This window comes from Akebia trifoliata, chromosome 15 (genome assembly GCF_017979445.1).
Source record: "Akebia trifoliata isolate Shusen 1 chromosome 15, ASM1797944v1, whole genome shotgun sequence".
Lineage (NCBI taxonomy): Eukaryota > Viridiplantae > Streptophyta > Magnoliopsida > Ranunculales > Lardizabalaceae > Akebia > Akebia trifoliata.
Window position 1 is genome coordinate 9,433,004 of NC_141389.1, and position 11,671 is coordinate 9,444,674.

Below are 11,671 nucleotides of genomic sequence, written 5' to 3' on the forward strand. Positions count from 1 at the left end.
TCAATCGATGTGTGGCACAAGCATCTTGGACACCCATCGATTAAAGTTGTTCAAAACCTTGTTAATTCCTTTTCTCTTCCGCTTACCACAAATAAGCTATCTTCTTCATGTACTTCCTGCTCAATAAATAAAGCACATCAACAACCATTTGGTTCTACAACCTTTCAAAGTCATTCTCCACTTGAAATTATATACACTGATGTTTGGGGACCCGCTTATATCACTGGTCTAGATGGCTCACGCTATTATCTAATATTTGTGGATCATTATACCAAATACATGTGGTTTTTATCCAATGCCTACAAAATCACTTGTTTATGGCATTTTTCCTCAATTCAAAAAACTTGTTGAAACAAGGTTTAAATTCAAAATAAAAAGTTTTTATTCAGACAATGGTGGAGAATTTCTAAGATTAAGCAAATATTTGTCTGAAAATGGTATAAGCCACTACACTACTGCTCCCCACACCCCACAACAAAATGGTGTTTCTGAACGGCGTCATCGCCATCTTGTGAAAACCAGTCTCACCGTACTTCATGATGCTTCTTTACCCCTCTCTTATTGGCCCCATGCTTTTCAAACCGCTAGCTATCTCATAAATCGTCAACCAACTCCACTTCTCCAAAATAAGTCTCCTTTTAAGGCACTTTTTGGTCAAAAACCAAATTATCTCAAATTGAGAAAATTTGGATGTCTATGTTATCCCCTCACAAGGCCATATAACACTCACAAATTACAAGCAAAGTCTATACCATATTCTCGGGCGCTCAGACTAAAAGTCCAAACCCCCGAGAGGGGGTATTGTGGAGGATATTTCTTTCTAGGTACCAAAAGAGGACACGTAACACCTAGGGATTTGAGTCAAGTACAGAGATACAAGGGTAAGCTCGGTGACTCGGTTACAAACCAACCATGGGTTTGGGTCTCGGTTGGAGAAAAGTAGGGAATAAATCAAAATGGATAAAATTGTTCCTCATTTGGATCATCCATTTGCAATATCAACACATATTCCGAGGTAGACACGTGGCATTATTTGAAGATGGTTCTTTTTCTTTTTAATGTAATAACTAATTTAGGTAAGGGTAATCTGGTCAATTGTATCCTAGTAAGGGTTATAACTCTTTTAAGGCTTTTTTATAAATAGGCCTTGAGGCCATGGAAAAGTGGGGAGGAAGGTAGAGACAAAAAGGATGGAAAGAGGCCATGTAACCGTGAGTTTGATAGTGGAAAGGCTCCTCGAGCCCGTGGACATAGGCACGTTTGCCGAACCACGTAAAAAATCTGTCTTCTATTTCCTTTTTTATGTTTTTATTACCATTTTGTGAATAAAATGTGAAAATCGTGATGGAGGATGATTTATCCCAAAATCGGCCTCCACAAAAGATATGGGCTCACTACATTTCTTTCTTGGAGTGGAAGTAATACCAACTCATGCAGGACTATTTCTCTCACAACATAAATATGTTCGTGACATTTTGGAGAATACAAACATGGCTGGAGCAAAGGATGTCTCTACACCACTGTCAACAAGTCAATCACTTCAATTGGTGGATGGAACAACTACAGTAGACAGCACAGAGTATAGGCGAGTCATTGGCAGTTTACAATACCTAACCTTGACCAGTCTGGACATCTCTTTTGCAGTAAACAGGCTGTCCCAATTTATGCACAAGCCAACGGTCACACATTGGACAACCGCTAAAAGACTCCTTCGGTATCTCAAGAAAATAATATTCCACGGCATCCACCTAAAGAAATCAGCAGCACAATGTTTAACAACATATAGTGATGTTGACTGGGCTGGAAACATTGATGACAGAACCTCTACATCGGCATACATCACATTCCTAGGCTGCAATCCAATCTCATGGAGATAAAAAAAAAAAAAAAAAAAAGAGAGCAGTAGCACGCTCAACTACGGAAGCTGAATACCAAGCCCTGGCTAATGCAGCATCGGAAACCATGTGGTTACTTGCACTTTTTCAAGAACTTGGATTTTCATTAAAGCAGCCATCTTCTCTTCTATGTGATAATCTTAGAGCAACTCATCTTAGTTTCAATTTGATTCAACACTCATGAATGAAGCACATCCAAATAGATATTCACTTTGTGCGTGACCAAGTTCAGAACGGTACACTTAATGTGAGTCATGTACACACTCAAGATCAACTGGCGGATTTGCTGACCAAGCCATTGTCCCGGGAACGTACAGAATATTTAAGATCCAAAATTGGTCTTACTGATGGAAGCTCAATTTTGCGGGGGTGTATTAAGAAAGGTGACACAAAGGCAACATAAAAGTCAATATCATAAAGAAATCTGGAAATAATCTACAACACTAACCAAGCCTAAAATCATGCATAAATGATTCTCTGTTTTGAGATTTGTAACTGATGCATTGCTGTACATTTAATTAGGTAGATTTGTAACTGAAGTGTATATGTCAGTTTTGATAGCAGTATATTTCCTAAGATAGATTTACAAACCTGTATAAAATGTACTCAAGATATCAATAAGAATGTGTGTTGAAATTTTCCATTGTGAGCACTTGATACTTTTATTGTTCTATAGATGGTTCAGAGTGGGCTCAAATAATTGGGCAGAATTTCGAGCGCTTTCAGCAACGCTTGATACTTTGAATTTAAAAGATACCAGTTTACTAATTGAAACATATTCTATGCTATTGGTAAATGCCTTAAGTGGAGGAACGATTTCTTGGTGTTTAGAAACAGGACTTCATCGAATAAAAACTATTCTTTCTCTAATTACTTGGGAAGTGCAACATGCTTGGCGAGAGATGACTTTTACTATCAATGTGCTTGCAAATTTTTCCTTCAATTTTAGAAGTCCTTTGGGTTTAACGTTGTTAATAGCTTGCCAATCATTGTAAAAAAAATGTTTCTAGGGAGATAGGTTGGATCTTCCTATTGTCCGAGTTTTAAATTAAGGGCAAGGCCCTTGTAATTCTTCTAGTAATACATGGGAGAGTTGCTAAAATTTGGACTGATCCTTGGTTGTTGGATAAACAGCTGGTGGAAGTGTTTACACTCTTCAGCAGTTGAGAAATCTCGTGACAGGTTTTTCTTCGTTGGATTGGCCTATGTTTATTTGGCACAAATTTAGATATAACAAGTGTGCATGTTATGCTTGGTTAGCTTTGCAAAATAAACTTATGATTGGATAATCTGATGAAATCACTCCTCAAGTTGTTTCATTTGGATTTTTGTTACTCTCTCTCTCTCTCTCTCGGTTAGAATGTGAATATGTTGAACACTTATTTAAGTCTTCTTATTCTAGTTGGATTTAGAAATAACTCAGTTGGTTGGGGTTGGATTTCTAATGGTAGAGTTGGATAAGATTGTGATTTAATCTAAACCTTATGAAACTCTTGCTCCTTGGTTTTTAACCTTTAGTGTCTTTGACAGTTTGACATCTGTGGAAAAAACAATATAGTGGGATTTTTGAGAAATTTTTTTTTTTTACAAAAAAGAGTGTTGGTGTTTTGAATCCTAGTAAAATATAATGCGGAATTGTTTTTTTTTTTTTGGAAAATTATTAATTGGGGTTAGAACTAAGCAAATCATGGAAGTTGCAGAAAGATTGGGAATTTCAATCAACAATAAATTGATTACTAAAGTTCCTTATAGATGGAAACCCCCTCATTTGGGTTTCAATATACTAAATTGTGATGGGCTATCCATGAAGGAAGATCAATATTTGGTTGGATTTTATTTGATAGCCAAGGATTCATAAGTGAAACTTTTTGATCTTGCTCGTACACTACGTCATATCGCGTTTTTCACAATTCGACAATTGCATTAAAAACGACTATTAAAGCCTGTCGTTAATTGCGACAATTTTTATCAGTTGTTTAATCATCGTTTCTACTCTTAATATACACATTATTACGTATATCAACAATATTATATCAAATCTCTCTCTCTCTCTCTCGCGCAACTTGACCTGCATCTCTGTTTCTAGCTCTCTCGCACTCATTTCTCTCTCTTTCAAATATCTGGATCACACTCTTGCTCTCTTGCATGCACACACACACTCTTTCTCTCTCTCTCTCTCGCTCTCGCTCTCTCGCACTCTCTCTCAAATTCTCTCAATCTCTTTGTCTTTGTATCTGTCTCTCGCACGCAATCTCTCTCTGCAGCATCAAGATTTAGGGTTTTCCTCAAAGATCGCCACTTTAAGTACGTTTCTCCTCAAAGATCTGCTAGAGTTTTATACAATTTTTCTGCCTGCCACTTAATTTTTGTTTGAAATTCCTCTTTGTAATCATAGTGTTTTCCTCAATTTATGGATTTAGTGATCATCCTCACCTTTTTTTCCTAATTTTCGAATTGAAGTGAGGGTTTAATCTTTTTAAGGCTTATTATTTTTCCTAATTTCTTGAGACTCAAACCCAAAAGGCCTTGTAAGTTCAGAAAATTGTTCGAAGAGAGATCTATCACTCTCTTTACCATCTCTGAGAAAGAGAGAGCACAAACCCTAACACCATGGATGGATCCTGGAGAAATCGCAGATCTTTGATTAAGTTAGTAATCATTGTCTGCAGTAAATGTTGTTGTTTTCTCAGATCTGATAGATCTAGCTCCAGTAGTTATGGTTTTGAGTATCAATTTCGTCATCTTTGATATATTTATATTTCTTCCCTGTTTTTCTTTGATGATAAAGGTTCTCTTTAGGTTAGATGATCATGATAATAGATTTTTTTTATCTTTTATAAGTAGATTATAATAGGTTCCGACCATTTTTAAACTGTCTTAATCTGGAGTTCTTAGGAGCTCTTTTTGTGTTAAACTAGATCAGAGATCCATTATATTAAAATTCGATTATTTTAGGAATTTTTTTTAACTCCATTTCGTTTGTTATTTATATAATTTTTGGTACAATGTAGGTTGGATAGATACGTACTATAATAGTAGATATATGATATTCTGCTTCATGTATTCAAATTCTTTATGCTCTGGGTTGGAAATTTAAAGGATTTCAATCTCATGAAAAAGATACTTGCCTATAGAAGATCTTCATGGAATTTCTTGCAGTCTCAAAATTCATTATTCTAGGATTGTGCATTGAGAATCATGCAATGCAAATGGATTTAGCAGATACCAATGCTTTTTTTCTTTTTAATTTTGTAATCCTGTGTTAAGAGAAAAAAATCTGGCATGTTATTGATTCTTAATCATTCTACTTTTCATTTTCTTTTTTGCATTTATATATACTGAAAATCATTGAGTTATTTGTGGAAATAATTTTAAGTCATGCTTGCTTTAGTTTTTAAGTTATTTTTTGGAATTATTATGATCCTCAATTTCCACAAGTGTATCCTTTATGTAGTGAATGTTTGAAAGTGTATTCTCTCCTGAATTCATCTTTCTTGATGTAGACCTTTTCTTTTCCAACAAGTACTTTAAGTTGTTGAAGGTTTCAGTGAACTTAAAGTTCTTCTGATTTTTTATAGATATGGAAGACCTTAAGAATTTCTCTAGAGACCAGGGTGCGATAGAAGCTAATGATTTGAACCACTGGGACATTAACTTTTGGAGTGAGAGACTTTGTGAATCAAAGTATGACATAAATGAGGTAGGCCTCACGACTTCTCACCTGCAAGCATGCGTGCATATGTGGAAAATTCCAATTTTATTATAAAACCTTCTTTACTTCTAGTAGTATTGGTAGTTCAGAGTGAAAATGCTAAGAAAGTGTTAATTGTTGATTGGTAATACTGAAAACTAGATATAGAGCCTGAGTTGCTTTAGTAATTTCTATTTGGTTTATAGGTAGCATTGAGTGCAGGCACAATGTCTGTGTTGTTGTAGCACAAACTATTTTGACTTGCATTAGTCATTTCTATTTGACCTTCCGACCGCTCCTAATTTGATGGGACTTGGCTTTGGTGACTTTTAATGTGAGAATATGTTGTAGTTATCATATAGGAAAATTTGCAACCTGTTGCATCTTATGAATTTCTACAATCAAGTTTGGGATCTTAGGGGCTTAGCAATGAAAATTTGCAAGCTTGATTGGTATTTAAATCTATGTAATTTATTTTTTGGCCTGAAATATGATAGCATATTACATTTAATTCTTTTGGCCTGAAATATGGAGAGGATACTATTGTTCTTTCTTTCTTACTTTTTTCCATGGTATAAAACTTTTTCCTGTGCCTAATCAATTTTCAAGGCACATGAGAGCAATGGAGGAGTTGTGGTCAAAATATCACCAATTACACTTGCTGACAGTAGTATTGGAATGGTATGTCAAGAACTAATATGATAGTTTTTGTGATTTTTGTTGAGTTTAGTCCCACATCAGACACTCATTGCTTTGTCTCTCTCTCCTTATAAGCTCTTGAGCCTAGACTCACTGCCAATTGGTTTTGAGTTGGACCCCCAAACGTATCAATTTTCACTTAGCAATCGTTTTTGTAGGCCACGATTAATTACTGAACTCAACATGCCATGTATTGAGAATTGATTGAGGTTAAAATTGTTAAGAATTGGACCCCCAAACTTATCAATTACTCTTGCTGGCAGTAGGAGTGGAATGGTATGTTAGGAACTAATGGCGATGGTTTTTAGCGGTCGTTTTTAGGCTAATGACTGTGGTTTTAGATCAGACTTTACTCCAATATCATCGAAGCCTATCATCAATTGTTATTTGTGAAAGATTGTAACCGTCGAAACATTAGACAACTCTCAAACCTGTGATCAATGAAATTAACCCACAAACTGCTTGTACTTTAGCTATGGCAAGCGTTTGTGGTTTAGCTCTAAATGGTTAGATAATTACACAATCTAAGAAGAGAAACTTCTCATAGATTTATTGTGTCCATTAAGAAAATAAATTTGGGTCGCAATTTATTAAAATGGATTTGTGTTAGACAACAAAGAATAATTCAAACATTATTTTAAGTTGGTTTATCAAATTCTTCTCTTTGTGTATTTGATCCTCTTTGGATTAATTTGTAGAGAGGTAGAGAACAAAAGAAATGTTGTCTATTCTGTTCTTGTTGAATGACAAATCGTTGTACCTATAAATTCACACATATCTGGGTGTTCAAGATCATACAGTAGAAAACCTATAGGTCATGATTGGACCTCTTTCCATGCTCTTTACTTTAGTTTATTATTTGTCTTCCACTGCAATGTCCCATGCGACCGTGAGCTTGAAAATCAACTGCATTTTTACTAATCAAATTGAAAAAGGCAAAAGTTATATGGAGAACAGTCCAACTTACAGCGTTTTCCATGAGACATGATGATAGAGTTCTTCTATCATCATGTCTCAATCAAGTTCTCTTTGGTAAGTCTTCCAATGAACCCAATGTAAATTTTTCTATACTTGTTTTGGTACCCAGTTTCCTGACTTCTTTGGTACTGAACTATTAAGTTACAATCCCAAACATCTAAATTTTTTTCGAATTTTTGGAATAGATTTACATGTGGATTGAGTGTTTTTTTTACGGGTGCCAAGAACATGCTACTAGATTTCAATATGAAATTCTGCTAGATCCCAATGTCAAGAAGGTTATAAATTGAAATTCTGGATTGTACTTATTTTCTTTTTCTCTAGTATACATGTTGCAAGATTTCAATATTAACAAAGTTCTCTTTTACAGCCAGAGGTACATAATTTTTCATATGTTAATTGTCCTGTTTTTCTTCTTTCTACTATTTGGGACTCTCTGCTGTTATTTTTTCCTAGTTGTGTTACACCTCACAATGTAATTCTTCACATATATAAGCAGGGATACAATGATATTCCAAGAGAGATAACAGATCCTGATATCAAGAAGACAAGTAAATGATCTACTTACAACTTTTTTTTTTGACAGATTTCAAAGATGATCCAGATTTATATGTATTCCCCAACTTGAAGTATGTTGCAATTGAGTTGTGGCAGGTAATAATTTCTTCTAACATGCTTTCTTATTTTTTTAATTACAGTTTAGAATTCTCACTGTAATTACTATTTTGCTGAATTGATTATTACAATTTACACCCTCTCTTCCTCAATTCCTAAATCCTTATTTATCAATGATTTGTTTCATTAACTCTTGACTTTCAGCTTTTGACGATTCTTTCCTTCAATGAGTCCATTGCTGCTTGGAGTTCAACAGGGTGGTAACTTTCATATTGATCCTACTCACAGATGACAAGAGATCAGACTTTAAACTTCATATTGATTGATGGTACTTGGAATAACTCAGCTGCAATTTCAGGCGTTTGAAGGTAATACTTTCAACTACCATTTGGTTAGGTAATTTGAAGGTTGATGCAACTGTTACAATGAACCATGTATTAACCAATTTGCGAACCCAACCTGCACAAATCCAACCATTTCAGTTTGCTGGATGTAGGTAGATTAAATAATCTCCTAATAAAGGCTAAAAACAAGGAAACAGCAATGGACAGATTAAAGAGTGAAGTATATTTTCTAGAGTAATTCTGTCTTAATTTTCTCTCAAAATTCCATTTGGTTTTGTTTTAGATCATAAACACAGAACTTTTCAAGTGTGTACACCAAACCCATGGAAAACCCTACCAAGATTTCATGTTGAGCAAGCTAGTTCCTGTAGTGGGAAATATTTGTGAATCCAATCTTGGAATTGAAACAGAATTAGTTGATGAAATTGCGAATTAAGTCGATGTAACCTTTGATGAAAGGTCCTTCACGTCCTTGAATATGTTCTGTTTTCTTCAAATCATTTAGTTTTTAGCCTCAAATTGGTTCTTATAAAACTGTAGGTATGACATTGCTCTCGATATAAACACAGATAGCATCAGTGGTTCTTAAGCTACTCATCGCAGTCAATTTTTTTATATCTCAAGGATACCCTTGATGGGACAATCCATTTATTTCCATGACACATTCCATGAACTTGCCTACCTCCAATCCTACAAAAATTGACAATGTCAGTCATCGTGCCCTCTACTGTTATTATAGACATAAAGATAATTAATTTATACAAATGATCCTGAACTATTTTCTTGTCTTCTTACATAAGGGAAAAATAAAGCCTATGCACGTAGTTGATGTTCCTGGGCACTCTCGCCTTCGACCCAAGCTTGATGAGTACTTGCCACAAGCAGTAGGCCTTGTTTTTGTTGTGGATGCACTAGACTTCTTGCCAAACTGCAGTGCAGATGCAAAGTACTTCCTAGTTACTAAGCATTTTCTTTTTGGGTTCTTTTTGCTTGCTTTTCTGTCGTGTGTATAGAAGCAGACTCGGTTTGTGACATTTTGTGTTTTTTGATGTGGAAAGTACCTGTATGATATCTTGACAAAGGCAAGCATTGTGAAGAAGAAGATCCCAGTGCTCATATTGTGCAACAAGACTGACAAAGTGACTGCACACACCAAGGAATTCATCTGAAAACAACTAGAGAAGGAAATGTAAGACTTAAAACTTACTTTCATCTATGAGTGGGTATGCTGGATTTTACTTATAACTTTGCTTCTTGATAGCCAGGGCATGAGGCTCAAACGAATTGTATATTCAGAATGTTAGAAACACCTATAATATCAGTCCCAGAAGATTGGCACTTTGTCATGCCTTCTCTTTCCTTTAAGGGACATTTGTTGATCTGTGAAATTTTTGTGCAAGATTATGCTTAATTTTTATCAGAGTTCTATTTTATTTTTAATTTTTTTTTTAAAAATTCCCACACCACCAGCAGTTGAAGTGTGCAACCCAGAAGAGCAGATTTTCTGATGGATGGGTTGAAGAATATTCAACATTGGGGGTTCTTGCACTCGATAAAATTAGATTCTCAATAGAATTCTTCGTAGATGTGTGCAAAGGAAGCATGGAAACATGGAATTCAGGTTCTTTTTATGAGACACTGGTGTTAGGAGGTAAAAAACATAGTCCCATTGCAAAGCTTGTCTTCTGCATGTACAGGTTTTTGGAGTCTTGCATTGAAACACTCGATGAAGCCAATGCCATTACTTCCAAATACATCACAGTGTGAAGCTTCTGGTTGAAACCATTCATACAAATAGCTTATTTAATCATGACATGTGTGCGATTTACTCGCTTTTATTGCGTTCTCATGTCATGTGGAGGGAAACCTGCAATGTTGACACATGCTTAGACATATCTCATTGTGACTATTGGATCGAGCAGGAAAGGGTTACTCTTGAGTTTACAAAGATGATGATGGAAAGAAGGGAAAATTGGGCAGCCTACAGAGTTGCAAAACGGGCAGAAAAATAATTTTTTTAATGATCCATTTTTTTAATTTATAAATTTAGAAAAATAATTTAATTTATAAATTTAGAAAAATAATTTATAAATTATAAATCTAGAAAAACAACTGTCTAAGACCGTTGTTTTTTACGACTATCTGAGACCGTTGTTTTTTACGACAGTCATCAACTGTCGCCTTTAACCGCGACTCCTTTTAAAACGACTGTCCAAGACAATCGTTTATTGCAAATATGACGTAGTGGTATAAAGAAAAAAATAAAATAAAAAGTAGAATTATATGCCATTATGGATGGGTTGCAATACATTCAAGGAAGAAGTATTCATCGGTTAAAAATTTCTCCGATTCAGAGATAGTTATCAAGTGTTTATTAAAAGAAATACATGTGCCTTGGAGATACAATAAATTGATCAATAAGATTGAATAAGCAAGAATTTTGAACAAGTAAGCTTCAAGCATCATTGGAAGGAGACCAATCAATGTGCTGATTACTTATCTAAGTTGGGTCTACAAACTTCTACTGTAATTAGATGAGATAATTCTGAAGATATATCTTTAGAACTAAATATAAAATTGAAAGAGATTTGATATATACTCTTGAGGGAATTAATATAGGGTGAGGGCCCAACAACCTCAACGCTTAACCATAAAAAAAAAATAAAAAATAAATAAATGCTCCTCCACAATGAACATGATAAAGTAGAATACACCTTATAATTAAGTAAAGGAAATGCAATAGGAAGTCTACATACAAAAATTTACAATGACATGCCTAAATAATTCTAAAGAAGTACAAAATAATAATAATAATCATAATAGAAAAGATAAGAAAAACTGAACCTAAATCTATGAGTGGATTATGCCTTCATGAAACATTTTCTTAATCATATGCAACTCTGTGAGAACATCTTTGATTTCCATTCGGTCACCCAATGACTCTGTAGAACATAGAACTCCAATTTTGAATATGGAAATCAAGCATTCTTGCATTTTATCTGTTGCATTGTATCTTTGATGACTTTCAAAATCATTGGTAACTTCATTATGATCTTCTGAAAGTAAACGTGGATCCACTACTTCCATCACTCGCCCAGTCAGTGCCATTTTTGAAAACTCATGAAGGCTTAGACCATCCCTAAAAATTTCATCTGTTGGCCTCTTTCCCGTGAACATCTCCAACACAAGTATTCCATAGCTGTATACATCTCCTTGCTTAGAGATCTCAGCACCCATGCCATACTCTGCAATTAATGCATTGTTTAATCAATTGCCTTTTAGACCCAACTCTAATCAATTCTATTGGTTCAATTCCACTTTAGACCAGTTAAATAGGTATCCATACTAACTAGGCCATCAAGTTACCACCCAAAAGTTAGGGGTCATCTAGAATGAAATCCCAACCATTGGATTTCGTAATTACATGGTTGAGATCATGTGATTTTTTC

At 34.8% G+C, this 11,671-nt stretch overlaps 1 protein-coding gene and 1 long non-coding RNA gene across 6 annotated transcripts in view; one reads left to right on the plus strand and one right to left on the minus strand.

Annotated features, from left to right (window-relative positions):
* Window positions 1–3,959: 3,959 nt before the first annotated feature.
* On the plus strand, window positions 3,960–9,568 carry LOC147384257 (uncharacterized). 5 transcript variants are annotated; one of them, XR_015172386.1, is made up of 6 exons: window positions 3,960–4,199; window positions 5,474–5,595; window positions 7,850–7,917; window positions 8,083–8,246; window positions 8,361–8,929; window positions 9,023–9,568. It is a non-coding gene; the product is annotated as an uncharacterized LOC147384257 (long non-coding RNA). The 5 variants fall into 5 exon arrangements; XR_015172385.1 differs by having other exon boundaries at window positions 3,964–4,199; window positions 8,375–8,929; XR_015172382.1 differs by lacking the exon at window positions 8,361–8,929 and having other exon boundaries at window positions 3,966–4,199.
* A 1,350-nt stretch (window positions 9,569–10,918) lies between these two features.
* The window catches only part of LOC147384258 (LRR receptor-like serine/threonine-protein kinase EFR), a 47,419-nt gene continuing 46,666 nt past the window's right edge, over window positions 10,919–11,671 (minus strand). Inside the window, exon 2 of the mRNA XM_086425384.1 lies at window positions 10,919–11,467. Coding sequence (XP_086281510.1) covers window positions 11,073–11,467 — 395 coding nt within the window. The 3' untranslated portion in view covers window positions 10,919–11,072. The remainder of the gene's footprint in view (window positions 11,468–11,671) is intronic.